We start from the raw sequence: 23,553 nt of genomic DNA on the forward strand, positions 1-23,553 counted from the left end.
GTCCTGGTTTTTGGATTTATATTCGATACATGGTCTCTTGAATATGTTTAAGTAAATAGTTTTAAAGGCGGCTAAAGCCAAAAAGAAAAATTCCGTTCGCCGGCGGATTAATTTGCAGCACTTGTATGCAATATAACCTTTTTCTTCTTTCTCTGTGTGTATGTGCTGGTGTGTGTTGTGTGTAAATTGATATGATGTTAGCAGAGCCCTATTGCTTTGTTATAAGCAATATCTTGACTGTGGTTTCTAGTGCATGAATAGGTATAAGGAAATACAAAATTCTAGAGTGTATAAGGTGTCAACAAGGAGCTTGCCATTAAGTGCTTATTTGAGTCACAAGATTTTTAGAACATAAAAATAGGAAAATTATAGGATTAGAATATCATGTTCAGTTGAATCGTACATGATTTAGAATTTTAAATAGTGTTTGACGCATAGGAAAAAAAAATTGTAACAGGCCTACGCCGACGGCCCGCGATGTGCCGAGGGCAGCCGTTGGCGTACCGTTTCCTACGCCGAGAGCATCGCTACGCCGACGGCCCTTTTGACGGGCTGGCCTGGAGGCCCATACGCCGACGGCCCCAACTGGCCGTCGGCGCAGAGCGCCATTCCTATAGTGCTTGCAATACTAGCAAGATTTTGACTGAACCAAACCCAAACAAAAACAAAAGAAGTCAAATTACCTCAAGAAGTGGTTCGTGCAGTTAGCTACTACGGACTTACGGAGTAGTGAACATCTAAAAGGAGGGAGACACGTCGTAATTTCTCGACATTTATGTAACATGTCTTTCTTTACAGGAATTACACAAACTTGTTCATTATAAATGGGAGCAAACCTGGCAGTGGAAGAAGGCCTAGTACATCCAAGTGAGCGAGCTTGCATTCCATATTAGGAAACATGCAAGATTAACTTGGACAGAGCAATCGTATTAACTTGGACAGAGCAATCGTTCATACGGAAACAATGTCACAATACTTGCATCTAGTGTAGGTCGCTTAAACTAATGCTAGGTAGCAGCGGTAATAAGCCAATGGTAACCATTCAGAACGTAACAGATGGGGCGTCACTTCCTTCCCATGGAGAATACGCATAAGCCTTGTGTCCCTGAGGGCGCGTCACTTCCTTCCATGTGTATGAGTACGAGCCCCATGCACATGATTACAAAAGACACATCATGCCGGTGGCAATGCCATCCGTAGCCCAACGGCACCCACCGAATGCCCCCCTCCTTAATGGTTTCCAACAGTTATGAAATGTGGTGTTCTCTCCGCTGTGTTCCTCTGCTTCCATATACACCAGATGTGACCATGAGCAATTGCGGTTTCAGAGCTAATGTCCTTTGTTTGTAATGCTTTACCCATCAGCAAACTGCAGAAACAATAAAAGCGCCAAGAATCAGACTTGAGCCTAGATAGCGAAGTACTGACATTAGTTAGGATTAGAAAAGGAGGCAGGAAATGACATGTGGGTTTCCATGCTACCAAAGAAATAGTATATGGTTTCCATATGATAAATCTGGTAGAGATAAAAAAAACTTGAGGACCCGAGTTTTAAATAACGAGGACCACAATACAAAATTACATCATCGTCCGACATTGAATGCTAACTGTTGTTAATCATTTAGAGCAACTCAAAACACTGCAAACTGAATTTGATACCAAGAAATCCAATTCAACAAAGTGTCTTCGAGCTACATCTCATGATACAAATTTGGTAAGACTAAGAAAATCAAATTCACGGCAATCTGTACCTGTCACTTCTCTTTGCCTTCTATAAAGGTAGAGTAATCCCAGCACTTGGTGCTAAATGTACTGTACCTATTGTAGATATAGTAACTAGCAACCACAGCACCTCACCCCAGTTCATCTGATTTCTAAGAACCAGATAACAAGAATCCTGCCATCACAAATGATTCACAATGTTCCTTTTGAGCTAGTAATAGCCTGCTAATAAGTAGGCAAACATCATAAATACCAACAGAAGTGCAGATATCGTATAACCAAGATTCAAATATCAAACACTGTAACCCATATGCTATGACACACCAAGGTCCTTACACCTAACCTAAATACTAGGTAGGCCATAGCTTGCTATTTCGTCCTTGCTTCGCACATATTGCCTTGGGAGCCCTTGGGTATTTAAATTGGTGATTCCCCCTTGAACTACCAAAATGGTACTTATCTCCACTTATGCTACATGCCTCATCGGCCCGGCGCCCAGGCTACACTTGGGCTGAATTTCAATCAAGCCAGGCTGAGGTGTCACACATATGGAAAATAAAATAGACAGAACAGGGAAATTACATGTCCTCGTAAGTAATTATTTGTTAATATAGATATGTAAATTGACAGAACATGTATAAAATTCGGAAAGGTGATGAGACCAAGGAGAAGAAAATTATGATTTGCTTCAGCTAAAAATATTTCTTGCTGATCCTTACTACTCCCTCCAATCCATAATAAGTGTCGCTGATTTAGTCCAAAGTTGTACTAAATCAGCGGCAGTTAATATGGATTGGAGGGAGTAATAAATCACAATTCCAGATATGTAAATAGCACCATTTTTGCAAATCAATACAATTATTTTCACTACAGTACCAACTACCAATGTTTCTATGTTGTCAACTAAGTCAGGCTATCTTCACAGAACTCACCAGCTAGATTTCATCTGCCGGAGTGACTGGGTTGAATATGTTTACACAAAAAGGCATGCGCCATGTTTGTACCATGTACGGAATGCTAGAAAAGAAAACATCACATGTGTCAGAGTATCTTTAGCCATGTCAAAACCATTAATGGCTGTTGGCAGGAGAGATATAATTCAAAGAGGAAATCCATTCCTGAAATATGGAACATGTCAACACCATTCATGGCTGATCCTTGCTTAGTGCGCGATTCCAGATATGTAAATATAGTCATGTTTGCAAATCGATATAATTATTTTCACTACAGTATCAATTGCCAAATATTTCTATGTTGTCAACTAAGTTAGGCTATCTTCACAGAACTCACCAATTGGATTATATCTCCCAAGTGACCGGGTTGAATATGTTTACACAAAAAGGCATGTGCCATGTTTGTACCATGAACGGAATGCTATAAAAGTCAAACATCAGTACACCACATGTGTCAGTATTGTTAGCCATATCGACGCAAGTCATGGCTGTTGGCAGGAGGAAATCCGTTCCTGAAATATGGAAGATTGAAAACCTGAGTACAAGAAAAGGTAATACTTTACTATTGAACGAAACGAAAAAAATGATGGTAGTAGAAAATAATATTTCCCTACGTTTGTTTCCAAGAAAACTTTTTGTTATTTAGCAAATAGGACAGAAAATAGAGCATTGCAAGTTAAATGCTTTAACGGTAGCTAAGGTAAAACAATTATTTTCGCAAAAAAAAAAGGTAAAACAACTATTCACTCTGTTCTATAATATAATCAATATACCCATATATTATAACATCTTATATTATGGGACGGCGGGAGTACTATTTTGTGCAAACCATAGACAAGAGGAGCCAATCAAATTGCATAGTGTGGTAGAGAAAAACGAACATAATAGCTACGGAAGGATATCAATCATAAGACGATATTTTAGTTGCCATAACATAAACTAAAAATTGGCACTACCATATGTCAGACTATGTGTTTAACTTTATAATGCATCGGTTCAAAGTCCTAACAGTACACCTATGATTAACATATTAACATAAAACTATAAAATAAGAAATCACGGAAAATCGCTAATTTTCCCAACAGACGGATATGACTAGATGTTAAAGAAAAATTATGTGCTACAAAAAAAATCTTTTGGCAGAAAAGGCGACTTACTTAATCAGCCACTACATCTCATTGTTGTGATACATTAAACATTGTTGAGAAGTGAGAACCCATAAATAAAATATGGTAAGTGAAAAATCTAGTGCTGATTGTTTGGAACAAAGACCATTGAGAAACATTTGATAACTACGGAGCACAAACTTTTTGTATGCCACACTTACGGATTGAGCTATACCTTTAAATTCTACTCCAAATTATTTAGAAGTTACAACTTCAATCTAGAATATAAAATTGTTATTTATCTAGAAAAACTCATTAGGGAGGAAAATGCTAATTGATCCGATTTCTAATTGCTAGAAAAGTAGAAAGAAAGCGTATGCTACCTTCAATTATCAGCGGCTTTCCTAGATCCACAAGGGTTCAGCTCGCCTTCCCAAGTATAAGTGGATTGTCTAGCCATTTCCATCACTTCAGACTTTTGGTTGTGTTAGCTAGTGCATGAAACTTGACATTGTATCACAGCCAAGGTCTCGAGTTTGAGTCTCTGCTTGCGCAATCTATTGAAAAATTGTTGTTGCCCCTCTCTGTGCCCACGTATAGGCCTCTTGAGCCATACCTCTGAGACTGTTCTATTCACTTCTTGACTTCTCCATGTCACAGTCATATGTGGATTGTCTAGCCCTTTTCCATCAGTTTGGACTGGTTGCGTTGGCTAGTGCATGAAACTTGGCACCAACATTGTATCCAGAATAAAGTTAAGCTTAAAAAAATTTCTGTCGTGACAATGACCAGTCCTACAGAATGATCTGATTGTGATATCAAATATAGAACTATCAGGGATAAAACCTTCTTTTTCCATTCCCTGGAATATGCGAGTCATCTCCCAGATCTTGTCATTGTGCGCAAGCTTGTTTGTAAGGACAGCAAAAAGATCCCTCGACAGCCCAATCTCAAGCGATTTTAGAAAAAGATTAGTGGCTGCAACAAATTGTCCAGCTCTGCACAACCTATCAACCATTATAGTGTAGGTGACTTCATCTGCAGCAATATTCTGCTCTTTCATTCTGTGCATTAGGTTATTCAGCTCACTAGGCATCGCATAAATGAGTGTATTGTACGTGACAACATTTGCAGTTGCAGCAAACCCTTGGTTACGGATCAAGCTCTTGACTAAGCGGAACTGTCGCCCGAAGAAAAGACTGCGAATAAAAATGTTGAATGACCTCGTGTTTGGCATGATACCTTTCTTGATCATGTCTGTCAAGAGCTTCAGAACACCCATCCAATGTCCCGCTCCACATAACCTGCTCATCACAGTGTTGTACGCAACAACACCAGCATACCACCTCAATGATGTACTCCTCTCTAACAGGTATAAGGCCTCTGAAATCCTCGAGTCATGGCAAAGGCAATTCAGAAGAATACTCAAAGTAAAATCAGTGGGATCCAGCCCTTCGCCTAGCATAACATCCAACAGGTCAAGTGCTTCCTTAGCCATACCTTTCTTGCAGAGACCATTCATAAACGTATTGTAGGTGACAGTGCTGGGCGTCCAATCCTTAGCTCTACTCTCGGTCAAAACCTGCCTGACTTCATCAAATCTGGCGGCATCACACAGAGCCCTGATGAGAAAGTTGTAGGTGACCACATTGGGAGGACAGCCAGCACGCTCCATGGTGGCCATGAGCTCCTTGGCCTCCTCGACGCGGCCCTCGCGGCAATACCCCTGCACGATGGGCGTGTAGGTTTGCACCATGGGACGGCAGCCCTCTTCCAGCATCCAGTCGAGCACGCCCCAGGCCTCGCCGACCCTCCCCGCCCGGCACAGCCCCGTGACGAGCGTGGAGTAGGTGCCGACGTCAGCCTCCACCCCGAGGTCGCGCATCCGGAGGATGTCCCTGTACGCGAGGTCGAACCGCGCGGACCGCCAGGAGTGCAGCTTGACGAGGATGTTGAGGGAGGACGCGTTGGGCGCCACCCCCGCCGCGAGCATTTCGTCGAACGCGACGCGGGCCTCCTCCAGGCGGCCGGCTTCGGCGAGCGCGTTGACGAGCGTGTTGTAGCAGAGCACGTTGGGCGGCGAGGCATCGCCCTTTCCGGCGCCGGCACCGGCGCCGGAGGTCCTGAGGTCGGCGAAGAGGGCGACCACCTGGTCCACGTCGCCCGCGCGCGCCAGGGCCTTCATGGCCACGTTGCAGTCGCGCTCGCGCTGCCACCACGGCTGGTTCTCACGCTGCGGAGGAGAGGGGGCTCCATCCGGTGCGGGCGCAGGCGGGAGGGGCTTGGCCTCGTCGGAGTCGTCGGAGGAGGAGCTGGTGGGAAAGGGGAGGATAGCCAGGGCCGCGGCGGAGGCAGAGGAAACCGTGCGCCCGCGCAGCAGGAGCCGAGCGGCGGGGAGGGCGGTGGCGCGCGCGATGGTCGCCAATGGAGGGGTGCACCGGCGGGCGCCGTGGCGGTGGTGGTGGCGGCGCACGGTGGGGAGACTGATTTGGGATGCGGAGGGTGAGCTGGAACGGCGGCGGGGAAGCCTTTTGGGCATACGACATTACGGCAGCCGGATTTTGCTTGTGGGTTTGGTGTGGGCCGTTACTGCAGCCTACCGTACAAGGCCTTTCCGACCCGGTGACCAACCGAGGTAACAATCCGGCCCGTGAGAGTAACTACACATGCTGGTAAACCACAAAATTTATGAAACTGCCTCGAGAATTTTAATTTCAGGTACCAAACTCATAGGGAGCCGTACTAACCGAGACCAGACCTCTATCCCCGTATCTATTCTTACTATATGTGCTAAAGGATTAAACCGTATTGTTAAACAAAGCAGAGCTTCGTGGTGAGCTAAATGGAGTTAGAGTGTCGGTCTCCAATCTTCTGTTTGCAGATAACTCTCTAATTCTAATGCAAGCCAATGTTGATAATGCAAATTGTTTGAAGAATATTCTCGACCAATATTGTCTTGCTTCAGGTCAATTGGTGAGTAAGCAGAAATCTAGCATTTTCTTCGGTCCCAACACACTTGTGAAAAAGAGAGAAGAAATATGTATAGTTCTAGATATTATGACAGAGGTTCTTATAGATAAATATCTCTGTCTTCCTGCAATTGTGGGCATGGATCGTAGCGACTGCTTTCAGTTCTTGGTTGATAGAGTATGTAAGAGGATAAAGGGATGGATGGATAGATTTCTTTTAGCAGGTGGAAAAGAAGTGCTTCTCAAAGCAATAGCATAAGCTATATCAACATATGTGATGTCGGTGTTTAAGATTCCAAAACAAATTTGCAAAGGAATCATGGGTGCGATGTCCCAAATATTGGTGGGGTGATGATGCAAATCAAAGAAGGATGCACATGTAGACTGGTGGAAAATGTGTATCCCAAAGAAAGGAGGGATGAGATTTCGTGATATTCTCTGCTTCAACCTGGCCCTCCTAGACAAACAGGTGTGGCGCCTTGTCCAGGAACCTGACTTCCTGTGCGCAAGAGTTCTTGGTGCTAGGTATTTCCATTTTGGCGATCTTCGATTCTAAATGCAGAATCAAAGAAGAGAAGTTCATTTACAAGGCAGAGTATATGGTCCGGCATTCAAACTCTGAAGAAAGGATATATATGACGAGTCGGAGATGGTAACTCTATTGATATTTGGGAGGATGAATGGATTCTCAATAGTTTTTTCACGGAAAGTATTTACTAATAAAGGCCAGAACGTGATCACTAAGGTGAGTGATTTGATAAATCTAGCTACAAATTTGTGGGACGAAGCACTTATTGATCAGGCCTTTTGGAAGATTGATGCATACCTGATGTCTACGCACGCTTCTATTCCTGTAGACAGTGTTGGGCCTCCAAGAGTAGAGGTTTGTAGAATAGCAGCAAGTTTTTCTTAAGTGAATCACCCAAGGTTTATCGAACTCAGAGAGGTAGAGGTCAAAGATATCCCTCTCAAGCAACCCTGTAATTGAGATACAAGAAGTCTCTTGTGTCCCCAACACACCTAATACACTTGTCAGATGTATAGGTGCACTAGTTCGGCGAAGAGATAGTGAAATACAAGTAATATGGATGATTGTAAGTAGTAATTGCAATCTGAAATAAAGATGGCAGCAAGCAAACATGTAACAGAACTTGTTGGAAACGGGGTTTCAATGCTTAGAAACAAGGCCTAGGGATCATACTTTCACTAGTGGACACTCTCAACAATGATCACATAACTAAATAACTTCTCTTCACTTGTGCTACTTTCAAACACTCTCTTGTTGGATAACAAACACCATTCATTGTGTAGGGCTATAAAAGCACACATCAAGCCGGAGTTAGCAAGCTCCACAACGTCCGGAGTTCATATTAAAGTAACATCTAGAGTGCATAATAGACCGTTGCAATTTAGACCGAGTACTAACATAGCATACACACTGTCACCAATAGCTATGAAAGGGGGAATAGATCACATCAATACTATCATAGTAATAGTCAACTTCATAATCTACAAGAGATTACAATCATAACCTACGCCAAGTACTACATGATGCACACACTGTCACCTTTACATCATGGAGGAGGAATATACTACTTTAATAACATCACTAGAGTAGCACATAGATTAATAGTGATACAAAGCTCATGATCACATAAAGATCACACCATGGGAGAGAGAGAGAGATGAACCACATAGCTACCGGTAGAGCCCTTAGCCTCGGGGGAGAATTACTCCCTCCTCATCATGGGAGACAGCAACGGTGATGAAGATGGCGGTGGTGTCGATGGAGATGACTCCGGGGGAAATTCCCCATCCCGGCGGCGTGCCGGAACAGAGACTTCTGTCCCCCAAAACTTGTCTTCGCGATGGCGGCGGCTACGGAACTCTTCGTGGAATATCGACGGGTGTTTTAGGGTTTTCACATCTGGGAGCATATATAGGCGAAGGGACGATGTCGGTGGAGTCCCGAGGTGGGGTCCCCACCTAGCGGCGCTGCCAAGGGGTGGCCCGTGATAACCCACAAGTATAGGGGATATGATCGCAATAGTCTTCGCGGGAAGTAAAACCCAATTTATTGATTCGACACAAGGGGAGACAAAGAATACTTGAAAGCCTTAACAGCGGAGTTGTCAATTCAGCTGCACCTGGAAACAGACTTGCTCGCAAGAGTTTATCAGTAGTAACAGTTTATAGTAGTAGCAGTAGTGAAATAACAGCAGCAGTGGAACAAAGACAGCAGTAGTGATTATAGTAAACAGCAGGATTAAAATACTGTAGGCACAGGGATGGATGACGGGCGTTGCATGGATGAGAGAAATTCATGTAACAATCAAAGCAGGACATTTGCAGATAATAATAAAATAGTATCCAAGTACTAAGCAATCCATAGGCATGTGTTCCGTATATAGTCGTACGTGCTCGCAATGAGAAACTTGCACAACATCTTTTGTCCTACCAGCCGGTGGCAGCCGGGCCTCTAGGGAATCTACTGGAAATTAAGGTACTCCTTTTAATAGAGTACCGGAGCAAAGCATTAACACTCCGTGAACACATGTGATCCTCACATCACTGCCTTCCCCTCCGGTTGTCGCAATTTCTGTCACTTTGGGGCCTCGGGTTCCGGACAGCGACATGTGTATACAACTTGCAGGTAAGATCATAAAACAATGCATATCATCATGAAACAATAACACGTTCAGATCTGAGATCATGGCACTCGGGCCCTAGTGACAAGCATTAAGCATAACAAGTTGCAACAATATCATCAAAGTACCAATTACGGACACTAGGCACTATGCCCTAACAATCTTATGCTATTACATGACCAATCTCATCCAATCCCTACCATCCCCTTCAGCCTACAGCGGGGGAATTACTCACACATGGATGGGGGAAATATTGCTCGTCGATGGAGAGGCATCGGTGGTGATGATGGCGATGATCTCCTCCACTTCCCCGTCCCGGCGGAGTGCCAGAACGGAGTTTCTGGTCCCGAGACGGAGTTTCGCGACGGTGGCGGCGTACTGGATGGTTTCTGGCGACTTCGACTTTCCGTCTCGCGTTTTTAGATCGAAACCCTTTGTAACACCCCAAATTTCAAAACAAAGCAAAAATGAATTTCCTTTTTTCCAAAAATGAGAACCAACAAAAACTTTTCTTAAATAGAGTGCTATGCATAGTGCTCATACCTAATACTTGTGTTTTGCCATGATGAGTGTTATTATGCTTAGGGGACAAAACCTAAAACCCTAAAGTGATCAAGTGAAGATCACAAACCAAATGAATTTAAAAGAGAAAGAAATCAAATAAGAAAAACCCTAAACCCTAACCTTCTCAAAAATCATTTTGATCTATTTTGAGAAACCTCAATAAAAGAAAAAGGCATATGCAAGCCTGGGGATACTTGTTGAAAATGAGGAGCTTTGCCTTATCTACCTTGAGTAGATAAACTGAAATACCTCAACACACTCAACAAAGCACTTAACAACCAATTCAAGTGTGAAACAAAATAAAATCAAACATATGCATAGAGGCATATATGCCTAGGGCTATTTTGTAAAACTTTACCTTAGGCCTTTCTACCTTATTTAGAGGTTTGGAAAACCTTCTTAAACCTTATCTAGTACTTCTCCAACCCAATTCAAAGTGAAACAAAGGATTGTACAAAGAAAGTAATAATGCCATAAAGGCATATGAGAGCAAAATATCCAATTTGTGAAATGGAGGATCTTGACCCTAAGACTTGAAGTTGAATGGGTGGATCACTCCTATATACCATTTCAACTCTCAACAACATCATTTGGGTCAAATTAAAAATCAAACGCCACATATGCATAGAGGCATATGTGACACATAGCCATTTTCATCAATTCTTGTCCTATGCACTTCTACCCTAACCAAATGGTGTGAAACCATCTCTGAACCCAATCTAACCCTAAATTGACCCTCAACCTTGCCCAAGTGAAGCAAGGGGAGCACCTTACCAGATTAAGAAAAATTGACATGTCACCTCTCTTGTGTTTTGGCCAATTTTACAAATCTTTGAGCTTGACCTTTTGGGAATGGTTTCAATGGTTTGAAAATGTTTCTAAGCTAATAAGAATGACATTAGAGTCAAGACAAGTCCAATCAAATGGAGAGAAATCCAATAGTGGGATAATTCCATTTTTCCCTCACATACACCTTTAGCCTAATTTATCCAATCTTGACCTAGGCACCAACCTTGTCTCAAAATGGTTGGAACCTTTTATCCCACTCAATCTAGCACTAAGTAAACCTCACTCTTGTCAAATTGAAGCAAAGAAAAATAAAAGAATAAAAGTGAGAAAAGCACAAAACCCTCACATATGGCTTATGCCATTTTTATAAATTTTGACCCTAGACCATTTTGGCCTTCACCATTAGTTGTATAATGTTACTAAACATTTATCACAACTATTGGAATCCGAGAAACACGATTCAAATGTTTTTCAAACTCAATTGGGGATCACATATGATAATGGTCAAATCTGCCATTTATTTTCTGGTCACTACTTTGAGCCTCTCTTTCTCAAGTTTTTCAAACTAAACTTTCCCAACTCTTTGCATGTCATCCAAGAGCACATCAAGGAGAGCAACTTTGGTAAAGACCCCCTGGCCAAAATCATCTTTGATCCATAGCTAGGTTCATCCAAAGTTGAGACTTTTTATTATGGGGAACAATCTCACTTTGTCACTTTTTGCTTTTCTTTGAATTTCAAAATTCCACCACCACACATGTTTGGCGCTGGTCTTTTGCAACTCATTCAAACACCCCATTCTCAAATTCTCAAATCAATTGATTCAAACCAAATTGGGTGAGTTACATCAAAATTCAATTATGGAACAATACCCCACTATTTGAAATAGTGCCCTAGCTAACCCTACCCTGCCCCAAATCTCTCCACCTTGTTCCCTTGTCCCCTCTCTTCATCACTCCACCACAGAAACCCTAAGGGAGAGGCTAGCCGGCCATGGACATGGCCATGTCAACCCCATGCCGGCCATGTTCCTCCTCTTCTCTTCTCCTTCATCCCCAGCTCGGACCACATTGTCCTCTGGCTCCACCTCACCTCCCTAGACCTCCCTAGCCATGCCCCTGTCGAGGTGAACGACGACAGCGGCCGAACTACACGCGCCCAGCTCAGCCCAGGGCCATGCCGAAGGCGTCGTGCGCGCGCCCGTGGACATGCCCTGGCCACGAGTCACCTCGCCGCAGCACACCTCCCCTGGACCCCCATGCTGCACGTTGAGCTTCACCGCCACCCCCTGCGCCCGCCAGACACTCGCCATTGCTCGCGCAAGCACCGCAGCCGTCGACATCATCGCCGGGATCCCGCGCCAATGTCGCCAGAGCTCGACGTCGCGCGCGCCAACCAGACCGTCCCCCACCTCGCCGTCTAGCTCCCTAGCACCGTCTGGACACCGCCTAGCTAGTGCCTACCTCGCCAACCCGATTCCCTCGCCGGAGCCGCCGCGATGTTGTCACCCTCGCCGCACCCCACACGGCCATCTCGCCATTATAAATAGAGCCATCCCCGCGCCTTCTCCTCCACACCAAACCTGCTCGCCTCCTTCTCCTCGATCTCCTCGACCCATTTTCCCTCTCCAATCTTCACCAGAGCTCACCAATTGCTCCGTCGATCGCCGGAACCCGACGCAGAAGCCGCCGTCGATTGACGCCTCCCCGAGCGACGCCGCTGGTACCAGAACACCCCTCATCGTCGACAACGCCGTCCTACGCCGCCGCCGACCCTCGCCGGAGTCCCAGCTCGCTGTCGACCCACTACCGCCGCCGTGCCAGCGCCTCCCTCGCATCGTCGACGACGACGACGCACGACCGTCGATCGTCCATCTAATCCTACGGCTCACAAAGAAAGGTACCGTTTCGGGAGTTATGTGTGACTGATGGGTGGAGCCCACCGTCAGACAGCCCACGCGTGCGTGGACGCGTGGTGGGCTGGACTGGGCCGCTTTAATTCGAATCTAGCCCAGTTTCATTTCCCGCCGGCCCTATTAATTCAAACTCCTTTTAAACTTTTCCAAATAATTGTAATACTGCCCAAACTTTGAAAATCAATAGATTCAAATTGGCTGAACCAAATTTAGTGAATTTTATACCGTTGGAAAGCTAGAGAAATTATCTAGCAAATGCCACTGGCCCCATCTCAAAATTACTTGTAGAATTAATCTGACAAAATAAACAAGACAGGGACTTTGCTGCCTTAGAATAATTCTTAAAAATCAACCAAAATAGATATTGAGTTGATTCCAACTCCAATAGCTCACATTTGACTTACACTAATTGTTTATGCAATAAAATGGGGTGGTCATTTTGCATGATCATGCCCTAGTTTAAGTAGTGGATAATATGGCTAGTTTAACTAGTTGATATTGTCCAAAACTATTAAGTAATTCATATGAAGTCTTATACTTCATTTAAATCTTGTCTCAAATGAATTCATGTGATGTTTGGACCCCTGGCCAAACTCACTTATATGAATTACTTAGAGATTTAAATCCTATGTAGTATTATTAAATGGTATGAGGTACTCTACCTCATTTAAATCTATTTCTCAAATAATGATAATGAATGGTTGACTTGAGTCAACATGATTTCATGTATGATTGTTTGAGAAATTAAATCTTAAGAAGTTGTCAATGAGAGAAAAGTATTTCTCAAACACTAGATGGAAACTATCTTTTACATATGCAAGGAGAGGAAATTATTTTTCCTCAAGCAACCCAACCATTGCACCCCAATTGTAGTATTTGTGTGAATAGAATAATTGGTGTGAATACAAGTAGGGTTAGAATAGACAGTAAATAGTTGATAATGTTAAATCACCTCAATGATAGTTGTTAACCTAGTTACAACTCTGTGTTAAATCATATGAGAGGTTTCCCTCTCATTTAAATCTTGGTCCCAAGTATTTCAACATGTGGTGGTGACCATGGTCTATACAATCTCATGTTGAATATTTGGTGACATTAAATCACTACTATGTTAGTATTAAATTGTATGAGGTATGAAACCTCATTTAAATCATTTTCCTAAATGATGAGTATGAAGAGGTTGACTTTGGTCAACCTAGGTCATATTTTGTTCATGAGAGGAAATTATTTTTCTTAAATAAGAGGAACACATCCACCCACTTAATAGTAGTGTGTGATGCTAGTTAAGTTGTGTAAAACTTGTGTGTGCCTAGTTTAGTATGTAAATTTTGGTATGATGATTGCGTACCCCGTATTCGTATTTTAGACGCTAGTACCGGAGACCATCAGGAAGAGGAGGACTTCTACCAGGAGAAAGGAGAAGAGAACTTGGACCCTCACTTCAACCAAGGCAAGCTGATATTATTGCAAGCTAGACTATTGCAAGTTATAGTGTTGCAATATGATCTTATTGCAAGCTAATATTCTTGCAAAGTGCAAAGCCCCTTGGGGCAAGGCACCATGTTTCTTACCTTTTCTTATATGAACCCATCCCAAGTTTTGCTTTACCAGTTTTCACTTGTTTTCTAAATGAGTTACTTTTATAGTTAACTTTGGTCAAAGTACAAGTTGGTTACTAGAGTAGTAAAGTTAGTCTCCCCCAAGCATAGCAAGATAATACTCTTGCAAAGTGCAAAGCTCACCATGAGCAAGACATTACCCCTTTTACTTTATGCTTATGATCGTATTTCCCAGTTGTACCTTACAAGCTTTATTTACTTTGGTTTAGCAAAGTACCTTTTTGATTCACTTGGTTAGTATTGGATTAGTACAAGAGTATCAAAGTTAGCCTAGAAACCAAGCAAAATACTTAGCACCCCTCATACATAGATGCTAGTGCTAATTTGAAACTGACTACTCCATTTGGAACTTTGGAAATTGAAATGACTTTGAAAACCTTGGAATGATGAGTCATTCTATTGAAAGATTTTGAAGGTGAATATGACTGGTGAAGGACTTGGTGAATTTTACAAAAACACTGATGGTTGGGTTCGGATGCGATACCATTCCAATTTTACATGTACCCCCACAATACCTGAATCTGGGTAGGGCTTAACTGGAAGTTTGTGTGTCTTAGTATGGGTTCCCTCTAAACAAGCGTCATCGGGGTTATGCCGAAAGCTGCCTCTACCACAACCGAAACGATAAGATATGATGCGAAATGAGGTGAATGTCCGGCCCAAGCCCTGTGCAGTTCCCAGGCTGACTATCTGTCTTCACTGGGAGGCCAAGCTCATGGGGAGAGGTGCCTATACTAGGGTATGTAAATGAAAGGTTATGATTGGTAGTTCGCGTACTGCGTACGATAAATCAGGGCCAGTGATACGTCCCCGACGTATCCATAATTTCTGTCGTTCCATGCTTGTTTTATGACAATACTTACATGTTTTGCTTGCACTTTATGATGTTTTTATGCGTTTTCCGGAACTAACCTATTAACGAGATGCCACAGTGCCAGTTCCTGTTTTCTGCTGTTTTTGGTTCCAGAAAGGCTGTTCGGGCAATATTCTCGGAATTGGACGAAATCAACGCCAAACCTCCTATTTTTCCCGGAAGGCTCCAGAACACCGAAGAAGAGTCGGAGAGGGGCCAGGGGGCCACCACACCACATGGCGGCGCGGGCCAGGCCTAGGCCGCGCCGGCCTAGGGTGTGGCGCCCCCAGGTGCCCCCCTGCGCCGTCTCTTCGCCTATAAAACCCCTTTCGACCTAAAAACACCGTACCAATTGACGAAACTCCAGAAAGACTCCAGGGGCGCCGCCGCCATCGCGAAACTCCAATTCGGGGGACAGAACTCTGTTCCGGCACCCTGCCGGAACGGGGAAGTGCCCCCGGAAGCCATCTCCATCAACGCCACCGCCTCCGCCATGCTCCGTGAGTAGTTCCCCCATGGACTACGGGTTCTAGCAGTAGCTATGTCGGTATACTCTCCCCCATGTACTTCAATACAATGGTCTCATGAGCTGCCTTACATGATTGAGATTCATCTGATGTAATTGGTGTTGTGTTTGTTGGGATCCGATGGATGATACATTATGATTAGTCTATCTATAAAGTTTGTGAAGTTATTGTTGCTGCAATCTTGTTATGCTTAATGCTTGTCACTAGGGCCCGAGTGGCATGATCTTAGATTTGAGCTCTATACTTATTGCTTAGATTGTATCTACAAGTTGTATGCACATGTCACTGTCCGGAACCAAACGCCCCGAAGTGACAAGAATCGGGACAACCGGAGGGGATGGCGGTGATGTGAGGATCACATGTTTTCACGGTGTGTTAATGCTTTGCTCCGGTACTCTATTAAAAGGAGTACCTTAATATCCAGTAGTTTCCCTTGAGGCCCGGCTGCCACCGGCTGGTAGGACAAAAGATGTTGTGCAAGTTTCTCATTGCGAGCACGTACGACTATATACGGAAAACATGCCTACATAATTAATAAGCCTGATGTTCTATCTTAATGCTTTGATTCCTATCAATTGCCCAACTGTAATTTGTTCACCCAACACTTGTCACTTGTTATTGGAGAGTTACCACTAGTGTAGATCGCTGGGAACCCCGGTCCATCTTTCATCATCATATACTTGTTCTACATGTCATTGGAAGTAGTATCAACTATCTTCCGGTGCCATTGCTCCTGTGTTATTGCTATTACTGCTTTGTATTCTTGTTACTATTGCTCTCATATTACTGCTACTTTCACATCACCCCTGTTGCTAGTGCTTTTCCAGGTGCAGCTGAATTGACAACTCAGTTGTTAAGGCTTATAAGTATTCTTTACCTCCCCTTGTGTCGAATCAATAAATTTGGGTTATACTACCCTCGAAGACTGCCGTGATCCCCTATACTTGTGGGTTATCAAGACTGTTTTCTGGCGCCGTTGCCGGGGAGGCATAGCTCTACTCATAAGTTCACCTGGGGAGTACACTCTACCTCTCTCTCTGTTTTTATTTTGTTTTATTTTGTTTTGCTTAGTTTACTTTTGCCTAGTTTATTTGTGCTTAGTTTATTTCTGTCTAGTATTAGTTTGCTTAGTTTACTTTTATCTAGTTTATTTCAGTTTTGTTTTATTTTCCTCATATACCCAAAAATCCATAAAAATTTGAAAAACCGAAAAATTAAAAACTGCTATTATGGGAGAACCAACAACCTACTTGGAGCTTATGGAATGTTATAATTGTTATAGAGAATCAAGAACTGGTAAAATAATGAGTGCTATGATAGAAAAATTGAATACAATTGCTAGAATCTTGCTTAGACGCCATGATATAAACTGTTGCTCTCAACAGGATACTAAACATCTTAAATTTCAATGTGGCTTTAGTGAGGAATATTTTATTAAGAGCTATAATCGGAATTGCTATATTCATTATGGGTTCGAAGAGGTAGAACAATTTGTCTTATTTATGGGAGCCTCCGAGATAGAATCCTTCATGGTTGAGAATTATGAAACTTGTGCTATTTGTAAGGACCTTAAAGATTATGTCTCTACTATCCTTAATTCTTGCATAGAATGCTATAGTAGGAATCCTTATATCCTTGATTATAAAGAGAGACACATTAATGCACAAGAATGCACTCACAATTTGCAGGAACCGGTGGAAGAAGAAACTGATGAACCTGAAAGCTCATTGGATGAAAAAGAAGAGGAGAGCGACGAACAAAAGGAGGAAGAATGGATTAGCTACCCATGCCAACCTTCTAATGAGAGTAACTCTTCATCTCTTACACTATCTGATTGTCCTCCATGCTTACCGAAAGAGGTTGAATGTTATGTTCCTGTGGATTCTCTTGAAATATTACCTATGAGTAAAACTTGTGAGAATAATTATGCTACTGTTATATATGATAATCCATGCTACTTTGATAAATCTTATGATAATGCTTTGTTTGTGCCTGATGTCGAAATGCATGGTACTAAAGAATTTTACTTAGCAAATGTCTATGATAAAGCTCTAGATGATGGTCCTATGTTACTTGATAATATTAATTGTACTACTAATGAAAATGGGATTGGAGAGTCCTTGACTTATTCTATGAGTCCCATATCTCTTGAGATTGATCAACTACCTTGTTATATTATTAATAAAAGTAAGTTTGAAAGTTTTTATTCCACTATTCTTGAACTTGATAAAAAATATGTGTTTGGAAATCATGAAAAGTATGCTGCATGTGATAGTTATATTGTTGAATTTGTTCATGAAGCTACTGAAAATTATTATGAGAGAGGAAAATATGGTTGTAGAAATTTGCATGGTACTAAAACACCTCTCTATATGCTTAAAATTTTGAAGTTATACTTGTTCTATCTTCCTATGCTTGTTACTTTGTTTTTCATGAACTTGTTTATTTACAAGATTCCTTTGCATAGGAAGCATGTTAGACTTAAATTTGTTTTGGATTTGCTTTTTGATGCTCTCTTTTGCCTCCAATACTATTTCTTGCGAGTGCATCATTAAAACTGCTGAGCCCATCTTAATGGCTATAAAGAAAGCAACTTCTTGGGAGATAACCCATGTGTTATTTTGCTACAGTACTTTATTTTATATTTGTGTCTTGGAAGTTGTTTACTACTGTAGCAACCTCTCCTTATCTTAGTTTTGTGTTTTGTTGTGCCAAGTGAAGCCTCTAATCGAAGGTTGATACTAGATTTGGATTTCTGCACAGAAACAGATTTCTATCTGTCACGAATCTGGGCTGTTTCCTCTGTAGAAAAATCAGAAAAATATGCCAATTTACGTGCGTGTTCCCCAGATATGTACGCAACTTTCATTAGTTTTGAGTTTTCTGATTTGAGCAACGGAAGTATTTTATTAAAATTCGTCTTTACTGGCTGTTCTGTTTTGGCAGATTCTGTCTCTGTTTTTTGCATTGTCTCTTGTGGACTTTAAGCGAGGTTTTCTAGACGTAGAGAGCTGTAGCTAATGTTTTATTGAGTTCTTGCAATGTGCCACTACAGGACCAAGGTGGATTCAAATTTTTTGAGTACTAACCCCTCTAATGAAGTTTATGAGAAGTTTATTGTGAAGGAAGTTTTCAAGGGTCAAGAGAGGAGGATGATATATGATCAAGAATAGTGAAAAGTCTAAGCTTGGGGATGCCCCCGTGGTTCATCCCTGCATATTTCAAGAAGACTCAAGCGTCTAAGCTTGGGGATGCCCAAGGCATCCCCTTCTTCATCAACTTATCAGGTTCCTCCCCTGAAACTATATTTTTATTCAGTCACATCATATGTGCTTTACTTGGAGCGTCTGTGTGCTTTTATTTTTGTTTGTGTTTGAATAAATTCAGATCTTAGAAATCCTTGTTTGGGAGAGATACACGCTCCGCTTTTTCATATGAACACTTGTTCTTCGTTTTACTTTTAATGTTCAATGATAAAAGTTGGAAGCTACCATACTTATCTTTATTTGGTTGGAAGTAGAAAATGCCTCATATGTCTTGGATAATTTGATACTTGGCAATTGTTTTGAGTTCTCAAGTAGATCATAAGTTTTTGCATGTAGTTTAAACCTATTAGTGGAGAACTACCGTAAAGCTTGTTAAAATTGGTTTGCATAATTGATCTCTCTTAAGGTCTAGATATTTTCTGGTAAAAGTGTTTGAGCAACAAGGAAGACAGTGTAGAGTATTATAATGCTTGCGATATGTTCTTATGTAAGTTTTGCTGTACCGGTTCATACTTGTGTTTGCTTCAAATAGCCTTGCTAGCCTAAGCCTTGTATCGAGAGGGAATACTTCTCATGCATCCAAAATCCTTGAGCCAACCACTATGCCAATTGTGTCCGCCATACCTACCTACTATGTGGTATTTTCTGCCATTCCAAAGTAAATTGCTTGAGTGCTACCTTTAAACAATTCAAAATGCTTCTCAATTTGTGTTAATGTTTTATAGCTCATGAGGAAGTATGTGGTGTTTAGCTTTCAACCTTGTCATTTACTTTTGACGGACTCTCACATGGACTAGTGGCACATCCGCTTATCCAATAATTTTGCAAAAAGAGCTGGCAACGGGATTCCCAGTCCCAAATTAATTAACCTAAATAGACACTCCTCCATGGTTTGTGATTGTTGGACGGCACCCGAAGGATTCGGTTAGCCATGGCTTGTGTAAGCAAAGGTTGGGGGGAGTGTCATCATCATAATAAAACTAAAATAAAAAGGCACTCCTTCATGGTATGAGATTGTTGGCAGGCACCCGAGGATTCGGTTAGCCATGGTTTGTGTAAGAAAGGTTGGAAGGAGTGCCACATAAACAAGCAACTAATTCATGGGAGCCGCTCTTGGAAGTCCGGTTGGCGAGGTAGTTAGTGTACCCATTACCATTCGTTGACAATAACAAGCACCTCTCAAAATTTTACTTTTTATGCTCTCTATATGTTTTCAAAACCAAAGCTCTAGCACAAATATAGCAATCGATGCTTTCCTCTTTGAAGGACCATTCTTTTACTTTTAATGATTGAGTCAGTTCACCTACTTCCTTCCACCTTAGAAGCAAACACTTGTGTCAACTGTGCATTGATTCTTACATACTTGCATATTTGCATTCATCATATTACTCTATGTTGACAATATCCATGAGATATACATGTTGAAAGTTGAAAGCAACCGCTGAAACTTATATCCTCCTTTGTGTTGCTTCGATGCCTTTACTATGAACTTATTGCTTTATGAGTTAACTCTTGTGCAATCTTTTGATGCTTGTCTTGAAAGTACTATTCATGAAAAGTTTTGCTATATGTTATCTATTTGTTAGCAACTATAGATCATTGCCTTGAGTCACTTCATTCATTTCATATGCTTTGTAATAGTATGATCAAGGTTATGTAAGTAGCATGTCACTACAGAAATTATTCTTTTTTATCGTTTACCTCGCTTCGGGACGAGCAGAACTAAGCTTGGGGATGCTGATACGTCCCCGACGTATCCATAATTTCTCGTTCCATGCTTGTTTTATGACAATACTTACATGTTTTGCTTGCACTTTATGATGTTTTTATGCGTTTGGAACTAACCTATTAACGAGATGCCACGGTGCCGGTTCTGTTTTCTGCTGTTTTTGGTTCCAGAAAGGCTGTTCGGGCAATATTCTCGGAATTGGACGAAATCAACGCCAAACCTCCTATTTTTCCCGGAAGGCTCCAGAACACCGAAGAAGAGTCGGAGAGGGGCCAGGGGGCCACCACACCACATGGCGGCGCGGGCCAGGCCTAGGCCGCGCCGGCCTAGGGTGTGGCGCCCCCAGGTGCCCCCCTGCGCCGTCTCTTCGCCTATAAAACCCCTTTCGACCTAAAAACACCATACCAATTGACGAAACTCCAGAAAGACTCCAGGGGCACCGCCGCCATCGCGAAACTCCAATTCGGGGGACAGAACTCTGTTCCGGCACCCTGCCGGAACGGGGAAGTGCCCCCGGAAGCCATCTCCATCAACGCCACCGCCTCCGCCATGCTCCGTGAGTAGTTCCCCCATGGACTACGGGTTCTAGCAGTAGCTATGTCGGTATACTCTCCCCCATGTACTTCAATACAATGGTCTCATGAGCTGCCTTATGATACGTCCAATTTGCATCACTATTTTATATCATAATTTGCTGTTATTCATTGATATATTTCATATTGGGACACAATACTTATGTTATTTCATCTATTTTGCATGTTTCATCATTATTGGAGGATCGAACACCGGAGCCAGGATTCTGCTGGAAAAAGCACCGTCAGAACGCAATATTTCGGAAGATCAACTCTAGAAGGAAATTATACCAAAAATCCTATTTTTCAAGATGACAAAGGAAGCCAGAAGGGGGAGCCAGGAGCAGCCAGGGTGGGCCCACACCCTAGGGCGGCGCGGCCCAAGCCCTGGCCACGCCGGCCTGTGGTCTGGGGGGCCCACGACCCTTTTCGCCTCCTTTTCTTCGCCAAACCCTTCGTCCCGAAGACCTAGCCAGAAGGGGTACCTCGCGAAGAGTTACAGCCGCCTCTGCGGGGCGGAGAACACCAGAGAGAAAAGAGCTCTCCGGCGGGCAGGAATCCGCCGGGGAAATTCCCTCCGGGAGGGGGAAATCGACGCCATCGTCACCGTCATCGAGCTGGACATCATCGCCATCACTATCATCATCATCTCCACCATCATCACCGCCGTCATCACCGCTGGACACCGTCACCGCCGTAGCAATTTGGGTTTGATCTTGATTGTTTGATAGGGGAAACTCTCCCGGTATCGATTCCTACTTATTGTTGATGCTATTGAGTGAAACCATTGAACCAAGTTTATGTTCAGATTGTTATTCATCATCATATCACCTCTGATCATGTTCCATATGATGTCTCGTGAGTAGTTCGTTTAGTTCTTGAGGACATGGGAGAAGTCTAAATGTTAGTAGTGAACTATGGTTGAGTAATATTCAATGGTGTGATATTTAAGTTGTGGTGTTATTCTTCTAGTGGTGTCATGTGAACGTCGACTACATGACACTGCACCATTTATGGGCCTAGGGGAATGCATCTTGTATTCGTTTGCTAATTGCGGGGTTGCCGGAGTGTGAAACCTAAACCCCGTTGGTATATCGATGCGGGGAGGGATCGCAGGATCTCAGAGTTTAAGGCTGTGGTTAGATTTATTCTTAATTACTTTCTTGTAGTTGCGGATGCTTGCAAGGGGTATAACCACAAGTATGTATTAGTCCTAGGAAGGGCGGTACATTAGCATAGGTTCACCCACACAACACTTATCACAACAATGAAGATTATTTAGCCGTATGTAGCGAAAGCACTAGACTAAAATCCCGTGTGTCCTCGAGAACGTTTGGTCATTATAAGTAAACAAACCGGCTTGTCCTTTGTGCTAAAAAGGATTGGGCCACTCGCTGCAATTATTACTCTCGCACTTTACATACTCGTACTTTATTCAACTGTTACATCAAAACCCCCCGAATACTTGTCTCGTGAGCATTTACGGTGAATCCTTCATCGAAATCGCTTGTCAACACCTTACGCTCCTCGTTGGGATCGACATTCTTACTTATCGAAGATACTACGATACACCCCCTATACTTGTGGGTCATCAAGACTATTTTCTGCGCCGTTGCCGGGGAGTGAAGCGCTATTGGTAAGTGGAATTGGTAAGGAAAACCTTTCTTGTTGTGCTGATTTTATTTCTGCTTGCTATAAGTCATTATGGAGAGATCTTCTCTTCATTTTCTATTTGGGAAATCTACTACTACTGCAACGGTAGTGGATGAAGCGCCAGGTGAGGAAGTGATACCATATAAAATACCTATGAAAATTATTGAACGTGTTATGGATAACCGCTATGAAGGGGATGGAACTGTCCATCCTGGTGATCATTTACTGTTTTTGCATGAATTATGCGGGTTATTCAAATGTGCAGGTATTGCTATGGATGAAGTGAGGAAGAAACTATTCTCTTTGTCGTTGTCCGGTAAGGCGGCGCATTGGTATAAATTACTGGATAATGGGGATTCTCTAGAATGGAATGATATTGTGCCCCGGTTTTATTCTAAGTTCTATCCTCCAAGTGAAATTCATAAGGATCGGAATCGCATATATAATTTTTGGCCTCATGATGGAGAGAGCATCGCCCAAGCTTGGGGGAGATTGAAGTCTTTAATGCTCAAATGCCCCATTCATGAGCTTCCTGGTAATGTTATTATTGATAATTTCTACGCAAGACTTTCTTTTCAAGACAAGACCTTCTTTGGATACTTCTTGTTACGGATCATTTACACGCAACAAAGAAGAGTTTAAAAGGGACCTTCTTGATCGAATCCAAG

General features: G+C 42.6%; 1 protein-coding gene across 1 annotated transcript; it reads right to left on the minus strand.

Moving 5' to 3' along the window:
- Positions 1–2,059: 2,059 nt before the first annotated feature.
- Positions 2,060–6,320, minus strand: LOC127331731 (uncharacterized). The gene is made up of 2 exons (XM_051357915.2): positions 4,165–6,320; positions 2,060–3,187 (listed from the first exon to the last, which is right to left on the minus strand). The coding sequence occupies exon 1, from the start codon at positions 6,318–6,320 to the stop codon at positions 4,494–4,496; it is 1,827 nt and encodes a 608-aa protein (XP_051213875.1). The 3' UTR covers positions 2,060–3,187; positions 4,165–4,493.
- Positions 6,321–23,553: the final 17,233 nt, after the last annotated feature.

Source organism: Lolium perenne, chromosome 1 (genome assembly GCF_019359855.2).
Source record: "Lolium perenne isolate Kyuss_39 chromosome 1, Kyuss_2.0, whole genome shotgun sequence".
NCBI lineage: Eukaryota > Viridiplantae > Streptophyta > Magnoliopsida > Poales > Poaceae > Lolium > Lolium perenne.

Excerpts from the sequence above, each read along its gene's own strand:
- LOC127331731 (XM_051357915.2), bottom strand. The coding sequence starts at position 6,320 with ATGCCCAAAAGGCTTCCCCGCCGCCGTTCCAGCTCACCCTCCGCATCC.